A 17,854-nucleotide genomic window follows, 5' to 3' on the forward strand; every position below is an offset into this window, starting at 1 on the left:
GACTTGGATGGAATTTTGCTAAGGCTTAGCCTGACAGATCCAACAAGTTTGGTCTGGCTCCAGTAGAAGAGAGCATGCTCAAATGGAGTTGCAATCCTTTAAATGATCTGTGAAAGTGCTGGTGGAGATCAAACTACATTTTCTGTGAAGAGTGCAGAACACAGGAAGAGTCAACAAAGCACAGAGATCGTAGCTTTTACCTGTGATTTATAGATCAGGCTCACTGAATGGAACACAAGCTTTGTTCCTCTCATACACAAACAAGAAACACAATAGGATGGGCATCTGCCACCTCAGCTGCAGGCTGGCCAAAACTGGGAGAAGAGATCCCCTTTAGTTAAGGGGATGGACACATCCACTCCTTACCAACAAGTGTGGCTTTTCCATGATACATCTTCTTCTCAAATTCTGGTCGGATACAGGAAACTGGTTTCTTAATTCTAGCATTGGTTAATATTTTCATACGCAATATCTGGGGAAACAATGAGGAGAGTGCATCAGTGATAAATAGAAACAAGGAACTTTAAAAATGTCTAACAATAGCAGGTATCATAAAAGGGGTGGTGCTAGCTGAAACATTTTAAAATGCTGCTTGTTTCTATACATATGCATAGACTTACAGGCTCAGATTCTGGCCAATAAATGAAGAACAGAAACCAGCTTCTAAGGATTACTGGAGCCAATCATTACTTCTCATAAAAGTAAATGTAGACTTAATATACCTAACCCTAACAATGAGCCCAAGTCAAACACCACACATCCCACAAAAAACTTAAAGAGAAAAAAATCAACAAGCTTTACATCTCTGCACAATTTTAGAATGGAAAGATCTGACTGGCTGTTAAGACAAAATCACTTTTACACGACTTAGTACCAGTCTTGGCTTAGAAAACTGATGAGGAACTTGATCACAACTTAGTATGGATTCTGCTTTTGTCTGAATGAGACTCCAGCTCTCAGAGCCTGTGCTTCACAGGCTGGAAATACTGGATTGAATGTGACCTCATGTACATGGACTGAGAGGAAGACATAATCACATCAAAAGAATGCTTTTGATCCAGTGAGCAAGCCATGCTTTGATTTAATGGTCTGCAAGATAGTGAGAACTCTTCTAATTTCTTTAAGTATCAAAGCCCTTCAGGGAGAGTATAAGTCCTTACCTTCTCCGTGATGTTGCACATGCCTGTGGACTTGGTTATATATTGCAGGACATTTATTAGTTACAGGGTCACTAATAATTGAGATATAGTGAGATCTCCCTTAACTAGCATCCAACATAATCCAGGTGTAAACATCTAAACATTGTTGTATGGGGTAATATGGCTGGATAAGTCTTTGAAAAAGGCAGAAAAGTAATCTGTATACTACTAGAAGCTGGTTTTGCTATAAAGAGAATGGACCTGACAGAGAGATCCAGTTCCTGGGAGTTAGATGGCAAGATGGGCACTGGCACATCCCTATGGATGTGGTCAGCAAAACTGCAACCATATCTTCACCCTCTAATAAGAAAGAGAGACAGCCCTTATTGGGTAGGGTGGGATTTGGAGGATGCATATTCCCAGGTACACTCAGACTGTAAAGCCCCTTTATAATGTTACCTGAAAGAAACACGGTTTTACATGGGGTCCTGAACAACAAGAGGCCTTTGAGCAGATAAAACAAGAGCTAGTCCATACAGTGGCCCTGGGACCTGTCCAAAAATGACAAGAGATTGAAAATGTGCTCTACACTGCAGCTGGTGAAAATGGTTCCATCCGGAGCCTCTGGCAGAAAGCACCTGATGAGACTCAAGGTTGACCCCTTGGGTTTTGGAGTCAGCAGTATGAAGGTTCAGAGACCAATTACACTCCAACTGAAAGAGAAATATTGGCTGCCTATGAAGGAGTTTGAGCTGCTTCAGAAGTGATTGGTACTGAGGCAATGCTCCTCCTGGTACCCCCTCTGACAGTTCTGAAGTAGATGTTTAAGGGGAGGATCTCATCTACACACCATGACACTGATCTGAAGTAAGTAAATTGCCTTGGTAACACAGCAAGGTTGAACAGGGAGCCCTGACTATCCAGGCATCATGGAGGTGATTACAAACTGGCCAGAGGGTAAAGATTTTGGAATGTCACCAGATGAGACAGTGAACCGTGCCAATGAAGCCCCTTCATATAATGAACTTTCAGATTATGAGAAGAAGTTTGCTCTCTTCACCGATGGATCCTGCCATCTTGTAGGAAGTCAGTGGAGATGGAAAGCAGCAGTTTGGAGTCCTACACAAGTCACTCAAGCAGCTGGGGATGATGGTGAATCCAGCCAGTCTGAGAAGGTAAAAGCCATCCAGCTGGCCCTGGACATTGCTGAAGGGGCAAAGTGGCCAATGCTTTACCTCTGCACTGACTCACGGATGGCAGCAAGTGACTCGTGGGGGTGGATGAAGGGATGGAAACAGGAAAACTGGCAGTGCAGGGGGGAAACCTATTTGGGTTGCCACTCTGTGTCAGGATATCACTGCCCGGCTAGAGACAGTAACAGTAAGGGTACAGCATGTGGGCACCCACATACCTAAGAGAAGGGCCAGTGAAGAACATCAGCAAAACCATTGGTCAGACCAGGCAGATAAAGTGTTTCAAACAGATTTAGACTGGGAGCACAGAGCTGAACTGTTCTTGGCTCACTTCAGGTCACCAAGGATGAGATGCAAAGCACCAATGGGGCACGTGACCAGAGGGTGGATTTAACTTTAGCTGCTGATTTCCTGCTCTTTTATAGAGTATAGCAGGAAATGGAAGGGATTCCTCCCTTTTCATTCCACCCCTCTCAGAGTCCAAAAATCCCTCCTTCTTTAGTTCCTCATGTTCAATTGGTGACAGGGGGGGAATCAGGATCTGTATTCATAACAGAGAGTTCTGTCAGCCTGAAAAGACCATACAACTCAGACTCCACTTTGCCTTGTCTTCAGTTTGTTCATTGTGTTCAGTGTATAACTCTTCGCCTATTTTGAGGTGCTTTTACTTGCATTTATTTCTTTAAACACCATTCTCCCAGAAGCAGCACTGCTTGGGTTGAAGTTAGCAGAAATGGTGTTTATTTTTTTCTGCCTATTATGTTTGTTGGTGCATTAGCATTTTTTCATCTGTCTTGACAGTCAGCTCTAAAGCCCAATTGTGAAGAAGTTTTTTATTAAAACTGCTTTGAGGAGAAGTAGCAAGAGACTTAATGAAACACAGAGTAAAGAGGTGTGCCAATAAAATAATAGCTAAATGGCAACTGAGCAAAATACAGTGCTCAGGTCTCAGTGGGATATTCTTGCCACTCCATTGTAGATACAGAAATCTAGACTAAGATTATTCATTTTTACACCACCTTTCTCTAAGCAAGTGCTTTGCATGATGCTTACTCATAACTTTTAATTTTTTGCCATAGTCTCCAGTTGGGTGTGCCTAGCCAGATGGAAAAGGCACAGGTGACTTGTAGCAGTGAAAATCAGGGCAGCTGAAGTTTCCAAAGAGTAAATTTTTGTAAGCATTCAGGGCAAGCATACTGGCAACTGCTGGCTCAGGAGAAGTTTGGTACAAGTGTGGAGACTCACCTTAAACAGATTGAAGACATCAGCATCACTTTGGTACCATGGTGCTCCCATCAAAGTCTTTTTGTGGAGCCCAGGCTCCTGAGGCAGGCAAGGGTATGCCTCAAAGTCTTCCAAATGATAAGGGAACCCTCGTCCTCCAGTTGTGAATCTCATTTCAAAGATCTCATCAGAGAGCTGCAATGGAAAAACAGAGGCCCCAACAAAGGACTAGTATCAGTACGGGTCAAATATTTGGATTGTAGCCCCCTATTATACTTCATAAAACTTTGCCATTGAAGAACTTGACATTGGCCCAGTTTATACTGAAGTCCATGAAACACATGGAGTGGATGTATGCAAGTAGTTCCTAGTCTGCAGACTTTCACCTCTGACTATTCAAGACTATGAGCTCTAGGGTAGAAGATTAGGATAAAACACATGATTCAGTTGGAGCACAAGTCATAGGTACATCTGACTTAACATATTTAACGATTATCACTTTATATACCTGTTAGTAGATAATGCAAGTGCTTTGCCCTAGAACAGCACGCCTGTAAAATGGAACACCAGATCATATGGTGTGACCTATATACAGGTGCAGCAAGTGCCCCTGGATTTGGTGAAGCTTCTCTGCAACAGGCTGGTCTGCTATAACTTAACTTACAACAATGTAGGATGCATATACATATGTATTATATCTTATATACATTGTGGTAATATGTTAGAATTTACAGTTCTTGCAGCTTTTTTGATCTAAGTCTTGAATTAATTCCTCTGAAACACACCACAACTTTAGGTTATTTCCTTCATTCCTTCTAAATTCTCAGAATGCACCTGGGTGCCTACAAAATCCTGAACCCTTTTCACCAGCTACTGTGTGCACTGGGTGCTGTTCCCTCGCTACTGTTTTATAAAGAATGGCTCAGGTGCACAGTCTGATCTGTCATATATTTACAATGTTTGTGGCAGAGGGATACATGGAAGATGGAAGACCAGAGAGACAGGCAGATGTGAGGGAGGCTGCTAATGACTCTCCCTCCAAGCAAAAAGCACCAGCATCATTTTGAAGCTGCTCTTCCTGTCAAGCCTTGCAGTGCTCTGCAGCACCCACTCCTGTCCAGGCAGAGGCCCGCTGTGCAGGGCTGATGCATGGAGAACGTGAACACCACATAACTGCTCAGAAGAGGTGGAGAAGGGGTAATGCAGCCACTTAACAGTGCAGCTGTGTTCTGAGACTGACTGTGGGCTTTCTCCCACCAACACATGGAGGCAGAAGGCAGGCAGACACCAGGGGGTTGGTCACCACCAGCTGCACTCACTATGTCTGCTGTTATATTGCTGTTCTTCATGGAGACACTCTTGTCAACAGCTCGGACAGAACACAAGGACCCCGGAGCTGCCTTGAGGTCCAGACTGACTTTGGATCCTGGGACTTCCTCCTTGTGTGAGAAGTCCAATGCTACCTGGAAAAGAAGACAGGGTCAGGGAGCATTAGAGTTTGAGACCCTGTGTCTTAGACACCTGGGCAGCAGAGGGAAAGACAGAATAAGATAGGGAGAGGGTCTGAGATGCTGAGATGGGGTCTCTTAGAAACCCATTCAGAAGGTAACAGGGGCTGCAGTGCATACAGCCCAGCCAGATTTTCTCTACCACCACACATCCCCTCACTCTGATCCAGAGCTACCCAAGGGAGTTAAGCAGGCAGACTTCTTTGTCAGGGTAACCATGAGGGATAGTGTGTCCCCAGGTCATTCATGGGGAATGGGGTGAGAAATGGGAAAGGCTTGCCAGCCAGTGTTGGCAATGGCAGGATTAGGAAATAGGGGAAGAAGGTGGTTACCTGTGTTGTTTCCCTATTGAAAATACTGGTTTGGCATGTAACTAGTTTACACCCTTTGGCTAAGCATAAAACAAGACCAGGAAACACAGCAGGCCAGAGCACATCAACAATGTTATCGCACTCCCTGTGTTTCCACTAACCTTGTGTCTGAAGCACTGTTCTATTTGAAACTCTTCCACATCAGCCACCACCTCTCCATCCAAGAAGACTGCATACAGAAGAAGCCTGATGTCAGGCAGGAAGTCATTGCCAATAGGCAGAGTCAATGAGAAGGAGCCCTGCAGATCTGCACAGGATAGAAGCAAAGAAGAGAGGGAAAGAATTCAATTGCATTAGTTCATTGAGGTAAGACACATAATAAGAATCAAAGAGAATATTTAATAATTTCTACTTGCAGATAAGAACATCCCACATAGACACTGTCACAGATTAACAATAAACCCAGGATACTGGCCACCTCTTTGGCTCATTTGGCAAAAATATTCCCTTTCCCTGCTGTACCTTAGATAAACAGGCAAGCTACACAAATTTCGTATCTTCTCAAAAGGTTTAAGATAGCAGCAAAATCATAAGGTTGGATGTTAGATCAATTAGACAAGGCAGGAGAAGAGCAGTCACCTAGAAGGACACTGAACTGATAGATTGTGTTGGTTTAATGAGATGGACCACCACTGAGAACTCAGTTCAATAGTTTCCACCTGTAGATAACAATATCTACTCACTCTCATGCTGAGTAATTGGCACCTCCTTTTCTCCACTGAAAAGAATCTTGCCTTTTGATATCACCTGAAGAGCAAAGAGAAAAGCTATTTTAACAGTCAGAATTCTGACAGCATGAGGAGAGTGGGAAAAGGACAAGAGAAGAGAGAAGGACATCTGACAGATGCTGTCACAGAAGCTTCTCTGGCAAGTCATGACCCTAAGAGCTCTGCAGCAGAGATCTAGGAAGGGACTTGAGAGGTGTTAGCTAGGCAATGAGATGTGGCCTCTTACAAAGACAGAGGTGTGTCTGAAGATACAAGCAGATGTTCTAAAGCCTCATTGAAGTCTGATCTCCACTTAAATGGATACAGTACTTTTTGACCATACCAATAAGCACATTTCAGTAACCAGGATACTCATAACCACTAGGCCAGGCTGTAGTCACACTCTGCTTTGGGCTCACATTCTTGAAAATGGACTTAATCAAAACATTATTACATACTTCTGGAATGCATCGTGGTCCTGTGCAATTTCAAGTCTTTTCTTGTAAATATACAGGCCAGGGGAGGTCAGCCCCAGAGACTGCCCCCCGAGTTCACAGGCAGATTGCTCCAAACACAGAAGGACATGGAGTATACCTGCTGGGCCATAACTACTGGACAGAAACCAGGTTAGACCTTCACTAGCACCCATGTGACCACACTAGAAAGTAGGGTGAGTGGCAGGTATCTGTCACCCAAACTTAAGTCAAGGCACACCTAACAAAGCAAAGTAGCTGGGACTAAGAACAGGTCTAGTAAGTGGAAAACAGGAGGAGGTTTAGGCAGAAAACTCGCAAAGTTGCTTAAACTAGCCTGGAAGTAGCTTACCCTTTCCCTTGAGTACAGTTGGAAAAAGGTAAAATGCCAGTAAGCATAAGCTTGCCCTGAAATATAGCTGACTTCTGTACTCACCAAGTAGTAGAAGTCAACATGGTTTGCTTCAGAGCTGAGTTTACTCTGGTCAAGGATATAATCCACTTGAACTTCTTGCTTTTGATCACAGGGCATCACATCATTCCTAGCCTTGATCTCAAGGAAGCTATTGCTCTCAGAGTAGAAAGGTTTCAGCCAGTGGAAACTATCCTCGACTTCTGTGCGACTTTCAGAAGAATTGTCATTTCCAAGGCTGTAGCTTCCCTTCAGAGCACAAAAACATGAGCTGAAAATCAGTATCAAGTGATACAAGGAAGGCTGTACACCAGCTGAAAACTGTTATTACCTGAGCCAATTGCAGACCACACATCTGTATACATAAATTATTCTTTTGTTTTAATAGAGTTTTAGAATCTTATGAGACTTTCTCTTACAAAGTTTTCGCAAAAGTCGAAAGCTAGAAGACTTGCCCACAATCTCATTTTTCCTCCTTTTTCCATGAGGACAAATGCCACACCAGACTTTAACCCCACCACAGCACCTCGTTTTTTCAGCTTGTTCTTCTACTCAGTTGTTCTGAAGCACAACAGGCACCAAAACAGCTTTTGTATAGTGAGGCTCTACCTCTCTGCTGATAATTTAGGGCTCTGTGGACTATAGCCATGGACCTAGGAACAAGAACTAGATGCTGTCCTCGGGTTCTCTGAGGACAGAAACCTACCCTAGCTTACAGAGCTGCTGGTCACCAAATCCTACTCAGTCGAAATAAGGAGACCTCACCTTGGATGGATGGAGGGCTCACAGAAAAAGATCTGGAACAATTGTTCCTGTCTCTGAGAAATGGGTGGCAATAGGAGATGGTACTGCTTGGGCATGCTGCCCATATCAGCTGCAAAAATGCAGGTAGTGGGAGTGTGGCAGAACATGCCAGGCTGTTAATAGTGAGCTCCAGGTGTAGAATCAAAAGCTCTGAGAAGAAGCAGCCAAGTGCTTCAAGGTGAGAGGGAGGTCAAGAGTAGCTACCTGCCAAGCTGAGCCTGGAAAAGCTACATGCCACTGCAGGGCAAGGGCAGACACTACAAGTGGAGTTCAACAGAGAGAGGTGCCAAGTGATAGCTCTGCTGAGCCACCTCCAGATCGGAGAAAGGGGGGATTTCCTCCAAGGAAGCATTCAGATTAGCAAATGTTTTTAGTGGAGTCAAAGGAAAGAGAGGGGGATACAAATGCTTAGGATCATGCTCCAGCTCAGGACAGCAGAGCACCTTTGGTGACCACTTGGCTGAACTGTTGCAGCACAGCCTTCAGTTTCACTGAGGAGGTGGCACTGGAGAGTCATTAAAGATTCTTCTACATACATAGTCAAATGAGACCAGGAGCCAGAGGACTGTGCTCTAAAACCTCAGATTTCTTCCACTGTCTGTACCATCTTTCAGTCTACCTCCACTTGATCTTCCTTTTAATGTGGTCAACACTCACCTTCAGAGAAACCAAGGTGCTGTTCCAGTCGGTGGTATCCAGAGAGAAGTGGGCTTCCCCGTTCTCATCTGTGAGGAATGACAAGTGTGTTTCCTCCTCATTAACATCAACTGTTAGGTAGACTGTTTCATTTTGGAGGGGAGACTTCATGTTGTGGCAGAACATCTGCAGAGAAGGCGAGGAAGTTAACAGCCTGTTGTGCCATTCTCTGAAGCACTGCCAGTGCTTAACAGGTATTGCTTCTGTCACTGGGCTTTCTCAGCTCTTCTAGCTTTCAGACTGGTTGGTAGGATACAAATGAAAATGCAATAAATATGTAAAACCGAGAATGTGCATATGTTAAGGACAAGAAACAAATGGTAGTTCAGGAATGAACCAGGAAGTCCAGAGACTGCAGTTGGCCCCAAAATTCCTGTTCAAAGAATATACTAGGTTAGGGTGGGGAGAAGAAATTGCTTCCACAGAAGGTTTCACTCATAGCAGCGCTTAACTTTCCTGAAGATTGTTGCTTTTTGCCAATGGAAGATTAGACCTATGACATATTCTCAGCAGAAAGAGAAAGGATTCATGGGTGTTACCTTCCCTGTGTACGGTAGTCCACGTTTGTAAAATGCATGGAGGTTGATAAACTCTATAGACTTCACTATCGTTGAAACAGAAATTAAAACCATTTCCTTATTCTCTGCTCCTGGGTAGAGAGATGAGAAATGTGTTAAACACCAGCAGTGCTCTTAGGGAATTAGAAAACAAGAAGATGCTTCATCATTACCTAAAGCGTGTACAAAGTCTAAATTTAGGAGAGAAAATGCATTTTTCTGGCATATGATTCCCTCAACCATTCTGGACTCTCTGCTTCATGGCATAACCTGTAAGTATATATTTCTCTTTATCTGTAATAAAGCAATAAACAAGATGACTGTTTAATTACAGACAGCTGTACTGTAGACACCTAAAAAGAGCCTCAGGGGCCCAACCCACAGTGTAACAGTTCAAACAAGGGACACCTCCAGGTGCCAGAACTAGGTGCACAGTAACACTGAAGCTAAAAAGGCAGTCATTAATGTGTCAAACTAAAAAGGAGTAGAATGGTATTCCTTACAGCAGGAGTGTGCATAAGCAGCCCTGCCTCAGGCTTAGGAAAACAGAGGAAATAGACCGTGGGTAGGGCCTGTCAGGATCATAGAATCATATAAACATAGAAGTGTGGGAGTTAAAGAAGACCTTAAAGATCATCCAGTTCCAGCTCCCATGCTTAAGCAGGGACACCTCCCACTGGACCAGGTTGCTCAAAGCCCCATCCAACCTGGCCTGGAACACTTCCAGGGATGAGGCTCCCTGAGCCACCTCTGCCAGTGTCTCACGACACTCACACTAATGAATTTCTTCCTAATGTCCAGCCTTTTCCAGCTTAAAACCCTTTGTCCTTTTACTACATGTGCTTGTAAAAAGTTGCTGTCCTGCTTTTCTGTAGGCCCTTTCAGGTGGAGATGGAGGGTGGAGAGGATTATGAAACCTGATAATAGTAAATTGAAGAGGTACTAGAGTAAAGACCACCATGCCAGAATATTTGGGAACCCTCAAGTTACTTTTTCAAAGGGAATTCAACTACTGCAGAAAGTCCAAAACCAAAAAAGTTGCTTATAAAGAAGAAAAAGCTTCACAAATTCTCTAGTACCTGTTCCCTCTTCCACCATTTCCGCTGTTGCAACTATGAAGTTGTGACCTTCATTTAATTGCAAAGTCTGTGTCTTCACTGTAAAAGTGGCACAGCCATTCTCGTTTGTCTGCAGAGAGATATGAACAGAGAGAAAGAACATGATATGGAGGAAGGTGAACTGTTCCACAGATGCTGGGAAATCCTGAAGAAGTATTTCTAAATCCTTGGGGAACGAATGGAAGCTCAGTAACTTCAGAAACCCATGATGAAACCCTCAGCCAAAGAAGAAAATCAACAAGCTTGGCTTGAATAGCCACCAAAAAAGTGTCAGGAAAAAAGTGCTTAGAGCAAAACTTGTGAGGGTTAATTGTATCATGGACAAACTCAGGAGACTGCATCAGACCCAGATTCTGAAGCTGAAAGAACAAGTGAGCTAAATGTAACCTCGTTCCTGAAGCTAAACAGGCCTGATGAATAAAACCTGACAGTGTGGCTTTCCAATCACGACCATGTCTGTGACAAGACCATGTTAAACAAGGGCATCCAGCCCATTACACTTTGCAAGAGCTTTGCCAAACGTGAAGGCAGAAACTGGGTACAGTCAGTCTGCCAGAGAGGGGAGGTGGCCAAACTGCTGCTAGACATTCCTGCTCAGTTTTCCACAGAACCTTGAAGGGCTTCTTACTTGCCATGTGAGAATGAACTAGCATTCACTTGGTGTTTCGCACAGCTAAGACAGGACACTAGCAAGTTTAGAATGATTCATTAACTGCATGGATACAACAAGAAACAGGGCATTAAGCCACAGACCACCTGATGCTTAAATAGTTTGTTTATTGGTAGGAGAAATCACAGGACCAAATAGGCCAGTGATCTGATTGCATACAATATGATACAGACTCTTGGAAAGACCCCAGGCATCATTACTTACACAGAGCTTACACCTTCTCCTGAAACACTGACTCAAATATGAGCAGCTAGAGCAGTAATTCATGCAACAGTCACAGGAAGAGGAATCACTGGTCTGATCAAGGCAAGTGAGTGGGAAGAGAGCAGATTAAACAGGCTGGTTGTACAAGAGTTGTGTCGAGGCAAATTAAGGGGATAGATGCACATTTGAAGCAGGGTATACATTCCACTTTCCTAGTTGTCCACCTACCTGGCTGTCTTGCTTCCTTATCTCAGAAGAATCAATTGAAATGCTTTCCAAGTCTGCGGATATCGCAGCCAAAGAAATACCTATTTTCCCATGAACGGGCTTCCCATATGTATACCTGTGTCAAAGAAGGGAAATTTTCACCTCAAGACTGGCTGATTCAGCAGAAATATTGATCCAGGCCACCCACCACCACCATCAGGGGGAACTGGAGCCTTTACTCAGGAACTTCAGCTCACCCCTTAAAATCAGTTTGCAACCTCCTCCACCCATTATATTCATCATCTTTAGCATTCTTCAGCCTCACAGTAAATAACCAGGTGTGAGAAGGAGCCCATTGCAGACAGCAATCTGCCTCCTCCAACCACAGGGTAATGCAAGAATATCATACTGGAAGTCTAATTCTCAGCTATAGGCTCCTTGGAGGTGATCGTGGAGTCGGAGGCCAGAGATCACAATGTACTCACTTGCCACAGACGTTCAGCTGAAATTCCTCATCTGCTATAGTGATAAGTGGAGGGTGCTCAATCTCTATTTCAAATTTTTTCAGCACTGCATAGAAGACAGGAAGATAAGGATGGAGGGAAAAAAGCAAGACTGAGTATGGACACTAACTATAAGCAGTTCTGCTGTAGCTACAATCCAGATGGGGAAAAAAACAGCAACGTCCCTAGGTATTCATCAACATGCTGCATAAGGTGATACAGTCCTCCCTTCAACTACACTGCTCTTTATGTGCTGCTACAATCAGGTGTGGGACTGCTTTCTAATCCAGATCAGCATAAACATTTTAAATGGAACAAAGCTTTTCTCTTAACTACATCACTGCAACTGAATGGGAGTAAGAAATGATGCCACTTCCCATTGTAGCAGCTGATTGGAGTGGACAGTAAACCTAGCTTAGAAGAAGGTTACAGGGAGCAGCAGAAAGTCTTCATCACATTGCTCAGCTGCAGCCAGAATGAGATGTCAGACCACAGCCTCTCCTTTGTACCCTGTGCAACTGCAGAACTACCAGCCCAGCATAAGAAGTGCACCCAGAGCCATCTGTCCCTGTCCCCAGTCTGCTGTTCTCCCAAGGCAAAGGCAACACAGCCACGTCACTGTGCTCTCTTCTCCAGCTGCCCACACTGTTTTTCCCTCATCTCTGCTGTCTTAAATCTCACCATATTCATCAACTTGGAACGTTTTCTGAGCCATGTTTTGTTCCACTGAGATTGTATACTCCCCAAGCAATGCTTCAGAGGCCAGAGGAAAGGACAGATCCACAATGCCATGTCTTGACTCTACATTCAGCCACTCAGCAATGCGGTTATATTCAGGATCCTATTTGGGAAGGACATGAAGAGCCACAAAGTCACAATGGAAGCACAAGATCCCAAGAAGGTTCAGCCATACTCAGGCACAAGAAGGCACTATCCTGGCTTACCATTGCCCAACTAGAGAGGATACCAGCTCACCAGGCAAGATTCCTTCTCCTCCCTCCAGTATCCTTTCACTGAAGACTGAATTGCAAAAGCTGACAAGAATAGTAAAGCCACGAGGAAGTGGCAGCACCATAACAGTGTGGGAAAGAGAAGCAGCTATGGTACATCAAGTGGTCACTTAGCCTTCTGATTTGTGCTCTGTGCAGACATGGTGGTGGGCACAGATTCATTACTGCTCTGGTTCAGCTGTGTGCATCAGAGAGTGCTGGTTTGAATGAAGAACCCAGGCTGACAAGGTAGAATGTCAAAAAAAATTCTGAAAAAAGACTTCAACTGAACCTGAACAATAACCACAAAATGATGACATTGCATTTCTGGCACAAGTCTGTCCAGAAGTTAAATAGAAGTGAGAGTGTCATGGTTTGAGTGGACCAGGATGATTTTTGGTACTAGCACAAAGACCAAAAAAAGAGGGTCTTTAGGACCCTGTGGGATCCACGAGGGGCAGCACAAAGAGGGGTCAATATTCCTTCCCATTCCCTGCCCATCCTCTCTCAAGGTCATGCAGACCATCAGCCCCTTCTCTCTTTCACCCGTTCCTTGCTTCCCTGCTCTTCCCCTGCACTCCTTTACCCCCAGCTCGGCACTGTTCTGCAGAATCCACATCCATCGGGTGCTGGGAAGACCCTTGAAGCCTCTCCTGATTTGGCCCTGCTGCAGGGGGCCCTTGGGCACCTGTCCCTGCCAGCATCGAGATAGGGCTATATATATATTTGTATATATTCACACACATATTTGTATATATTTGTATATATTTGTTCCTTATCCCATGTGTTACTGCCTTTCCCCTGTTCTAGGAAATATGTTTCAGTTGTAACTTCCAACTTCTAAGGTCTGTTGTCCTTATTCCCCTTTTACCTTCCCTCGAGAGGGTGGAGGGAGGGGGAATAGCAATTCTGTCCTCTGGCTTTTGGTCTCCCCAGACTGCTAAACCAGAACAGAGAGACCCCTCCCTTAGATCAGTTCTTTGGCACTTACCTGCAGCCGTATCTGGGAGTACTGTAAAAACAAGAATAACATATGCTGAGTTTTGTACAAAGCAAAGCAGCATCCATGTGAACCAGTATTAATTATATTGCCTGAGATGAGCCCCTGCCCAAAAGGTTCTGGACCATCCAAACCCCACAGAAAGCCTCCTCCCACTAGCTTACACTGCAATCTTTCTCTAAGGGATCAGTGGCTTCCCCTCAAAGACAATTTTTTTTCTTGTGGTTTAAAAGGCATATATGGAGGTGTCTCTTTTTCATAAGCTTCTCAACATGTCTCTTTCTGGCTCCTAATTTTATAAAAGTACAAGGTGGTACTCACCTCATTTTTGATGACTTTAAGGTCCTCGTTGAGGTTTACAATTCGAAATTTCACTGGGGATAAAAATAAAAGGATAGTAAAGCATTTTGGCTGTAACATGTCCTTGAACAAACCTGCTTCTCCTTATCTGTTTTATTCTTTACCTCAGCAATATTGAGATCTTTCCCCAAACAGCCCTCCTGAGCATCTTCCACCCCAGAGGACTGTGCATCTGCAGGCATAGTTTACTTGGAAAATGATGTGTTAAACAAGGGGGCTGGTCTGTCTGTAGCCTGTTCATGTTGTGTAGACTGTGAAGTAACTCTCTTATTTCTACAGCTTGGAACTGTCACTCTAGGCTTTACTCAAATATTAATATGAGTTTTCAGAAAAGAATAAGAATTTGTTCAGTGTCATGGAGAATTCTGGCTTGCCTTTCAGGTCTCACTGGAGATAATTCACAAAAACCATCCAGGAGCAGCAGCCTGGGCATTTGGTGCAGCATAGCTCAGAGGGGAACATCCTGGCTTACACTGTGCCAAATCCCAGAGATCTGCTCTCTTCCATCTCCAATAAGCTTAGTTTATTAAACTTGGTGAAATCTTCTCCCCAGATGCAGCTGATAGCTTGACCCTTCCCTCTCAATTTCCATGTACCACCTCTTGCCTTACCTGTTTCTCCAGGTTTGTATAAGCCCTTGTCTGTCTCTACCAGAATTACATTCTTCTGGGGCTTGACCAGAACTTTCTTGCGACCCTCAAACAGCACATTGTCCCCGCTGTGGATCAGGACATGCAGAAAAGCTACCTTCTCTGGCTGTCAGGTTAAAAAAAAAAAACAAAAACAAACTGCCTTACCATTAGCTGGAAGGAGAAACAGAGGAATCTGCCCTACCAAAACCTCCAAATTCCCTCTCCTCCCTTCCCCTCCTGTGATGGAACTGTCTCCCTTGTCTCCCCAGCTTCTCGTTCTCTTTTCCTTTCTCCTTGTCATGTTTGCCTTTTTACTGATTTTTTTCTCCCTTTTACTATCTTTTCCACCCTGCATCTCCATCATTAACATGGTTTAAACCCCCTAGTTTGTAAGAGGAGAGGCAGCCAAGAGAGGTGTCTTACGTGTGAAGTGGAATCATCTCTTTTCTCAGGAAGGAACTTTGGCACCTAGGTTGATTGATACAAGGAAATGGAAAACAAAATTGTCAGAGGCTTTGCATTATATCCCAGACATGAGAGATCAGCTCACAGTTAAAAAATCCCCAAAGCTGTGGGCTCAGTGCCATCACCACATGTCACAGCTAAAATGAAGCAAGCTCGATGTCTATGCGGGCTGCAAGTGACTCTGCACCTGCAATTAGAGCAGAATGGTTCTCTTGGAGATGGAGGGACAGGTGTCTGAGAAAGCAAGGATGAAAAGAATGTATTCCCAATACATTGACTTGCAGTGTGATGTACAAGTATTTTTAGGGACTGAACACCAACTAAACTGAAAGTCATTATTTTCCAACAAGCTTTAAATAGGACGAAATGGTCTGGTAGGTAACAAAAGAGCAGCTTTTTTATCTACACAGGAAAGATGCCCTACTTTGCTAGGCTCCAGGACACTGCTGTATGTTGCCTGGCACTGGTAGGGAAATATAATTAACCTGCTTGCAGCCCATGGCAAGGCAAAGGACAGTGTATGCAGAGAAGTGCTGGACTCCTGTCTGAGGTGGAAGTCAGAGCATCCACTATCAGATCCACAGCAGCCACACCTACACTTACCTGGAAGGTGATGCACTGAAAAGTGCCTGGCTTCTCCACATCCTGTTCCACCAGTGTGTGATTCTGAGTTGTCACCTGCAAGGTGACAGCCAGGTGGACAGCCTCACTCAGATAGATGAGGTGAATGCAGAGCTTCTCCTCTTGGGAATGGTGAATGACAGCAGGGAACACCACCATATACTGACTAAAAAAGAGCAGGAAATGTTCAGAAACTGTTCAGAGGCTGAGGTGGGCAGGCCAGAATCCATTTCTGCTGCTTTCTTGAAGAGGTGGACCAGGGGTCAGAAATGCCTGACTGGAGCCCTGAAGTGAAAGAACTATCTTGTGGTTCCCTTTGAACTATCATGTGGTTCCAGAAAGAAGCAACATGCCCTGTGTGGAAATGGAGTTCTTCTGGTATCTTGTCTGTCACCACTTTGACACCATCCCAGTTTAGGATTTACTCCAATTGAAAGGACACAAAGCAATACTTTGTGAGGATTGAAGCTGAAGGCTCAGTGGCTGAGGCATAAGGCTTCAATCCTCACACTAAATTTCACCCCCATCAGCACAGGATGAATAGAGGTAAGCCCTGTGGCTTTTGCATCTTTGTGGTGTGTGCCTGCATCAGCAAACCCCAGGTGCTTCCCCTGAGATGCTGCACGACACCCAGCACTCCAGTGGGACTCAGCAGGAGCTTCTGCTCAGCCTCCCTGAGAACAAGACCCCCACTGCTCAGCTCTGTGATGCTGAACAGAGCAGCACCTCAGCACCACCCTTCAATGACAGTCCCTTCCACCAAGCCCCCCAAAATCAAAAGGAAATAATCTCACGGTTCCAGGCTTGCTGCAGCTGCCACTGGGAATAGGGTCAGGGCTAAGAGGAGCACTGGTGCTCCCATTGCTTGGGCTGGGGCAGACAGCTAACAAGATCCACACGGGAGGAGAGAGCTGCCTGTACTGATGGTCTGGATCAATCCTAAATACCGCCCTCAGATGCTCCTAAGTCCAAAGATTGGAGGATTTGATGTATGGAGGGACTATCTCGTCCAGGCTAATGACGTTAGCTAATATTTACTTGCTTCCACCAGCAGCAGAGTGAAGGCCACACCACACAATTCTTTTCCAGTATCTGCCTTCAGATGGTATTCCAAGCCATGGGGTGCCAGAACACTGCTGGGACGTGGGGGGTGGAAATGTGGGATGGGTGACCTCTAACCCAGGCTGAAAGGGCACTTCATCTCAGCCGTGGCTGGTCTGGATCTGATGAGAGCCAAAGCTTCTTACAAGCTACTGTCCTTATCCTGTGAAAAGAATCCTCAGTACTCTGTGCATCATAAATGATATTCCCCTCATCCAATATTTAATCAAAGCTTGGAGTAAAAACCCCTCAATTCACCTCCATTCCCTTCATCATTACCTACATCCCAGCCCTGTCTGATCCTCCTTTCTTGTCTCCTCCAGAGCTGTTTCTGAAAGCCAATGCCAACTCCCGTTGTAGCTCCACCATAAGACCTTTCCAAATAAAACAAGGCATTTTAAGTAAGAACATATTTTAGCATATTTCTGCATTCCCCAAGCCAGATGTCTGGTCTTCTGCCAGCTTCCTCCAGACATAAGGTAGTTACACACTGACACCACCACCCATCTCCTCTAAACTCCTCTCAGGCACTGCAGCCTCCTGTTACCATTTCCTGGGTGGCAGCAGCGAAGGGAGCAGGGATTGCACTTATTTGTGCTCTGGTTGCAACCTCATTTGAAGGTGAATCCTGCCCTGGCTCCAGCTGTGTTTTTGCAGAGCATAACCAAAGGTACACAACATAGGGTGAATTTGCCATTTGCCACTCTTTCCTCCGAGCTGAAGCAATCTCCTGGATTTACTTTGGCACAGTCCCTGTCTGTGTGCTTAGTACCCACTCTATTTAGTGCTCTGTCTGATGTAACAGCAACACACCAGCCTTTAACCTAGCACTGATATTCAAATAATCTGCAGGTCACTGATCTGGGAGCATATTTGATTCCCTGAAATCAACGGGGATTT

General features: G+C 44.7%; 1 protein-coding gene across 2 annotated transcripts in view; it reads right to left on the reverse strand.

The window, feature by feature from the left end:
- The window catches only part of LOC139804593 (alpha-2-macroglobulin-like protein 1), a 30,992-nt gene extending 14,187 nt beyond the window's left edge, over positions 1-16,805 (reverse strand). For both annotated transcript variants that reach the window (XM_071761990.1, XM_071761984.1), the window contains exons 1-18: positions 16,648-16,805; positions 15,836-16,019; positions 15,191-15,235; positions 14,747-14,891; positions 14,097-14,149; positions 13,767-13,787; positions 12,468-12,627; positions 11,769-11,853; positions 11,305-11,419; positions 10,164-10,272; positions 9,067-9,176; positions 8,489-8,653; positions 7,052-7,276; positions 6,119-6,182; positions 5,537-5,682; positions 4,876-5,019; positions 3,578-3,751; positions 367-472 (exon numbers count right to left, since the gene is read on the reverse strand). In XM_071761990.1, the coding sequence (XP_071618091.1) occupies positions 367-472; positions 3,578-3,751; positions 4,876-5,019; positions 5,537-5,682; positions 6,119-6,182; positions 7,052-7,276; positions 8,489-8,653; positions 9,067-9,176; positions 10,164-10,272; positions 11,305-11,419; positions 11,769-11,853; positions 12,468-12,627; positions 13,767-13,787; positions 14,097-14,149; positions 14,747-14,891; positions 15,191-15,235; positions 15,836-16,019; positions 16,648-16,715 (2,119 nt within the window). In that variant the 5' untranslated portion in view covers positions 16,716-16,805. The remainder of the gene's footprint in view (positions 1-366; positions 473-3,577; positions 3,752-4,875; positions 5,020-5,536; positions 5,683-6,118; positions 6,183-7,051; positions 7,277-8,488; positions 8,654-9,066; positions 9,177-10,163; positions 10,273-11,304; positions 11,420-11,768; positions 11,854-12,467; positions 12,628-13,766; positions 13,788-14,096; positions 14,150-14,746; positions 14,892-15,190; positions 15,236-15,835; positions 16,020-16,647) is intronic.
- Between the last annotated feature and the right edge of the window lie 1,049 nt (positions 16,806-17,854).

This window comes from Heliangelus exortis, chromosome 1 (assembly GCF_036169615.1).
Source record: "Heliangelus exortis chromosome 1, bHelExo1.hap1, whole genome shotgun sequence".
Classification (NCBI taxonomy): domain Eukaryota; kingdom Metazoa; phylum Chordata; class Aves; order Apodiformes; family Trochilidae; genus Heliangelus; species Heliangelus exortis.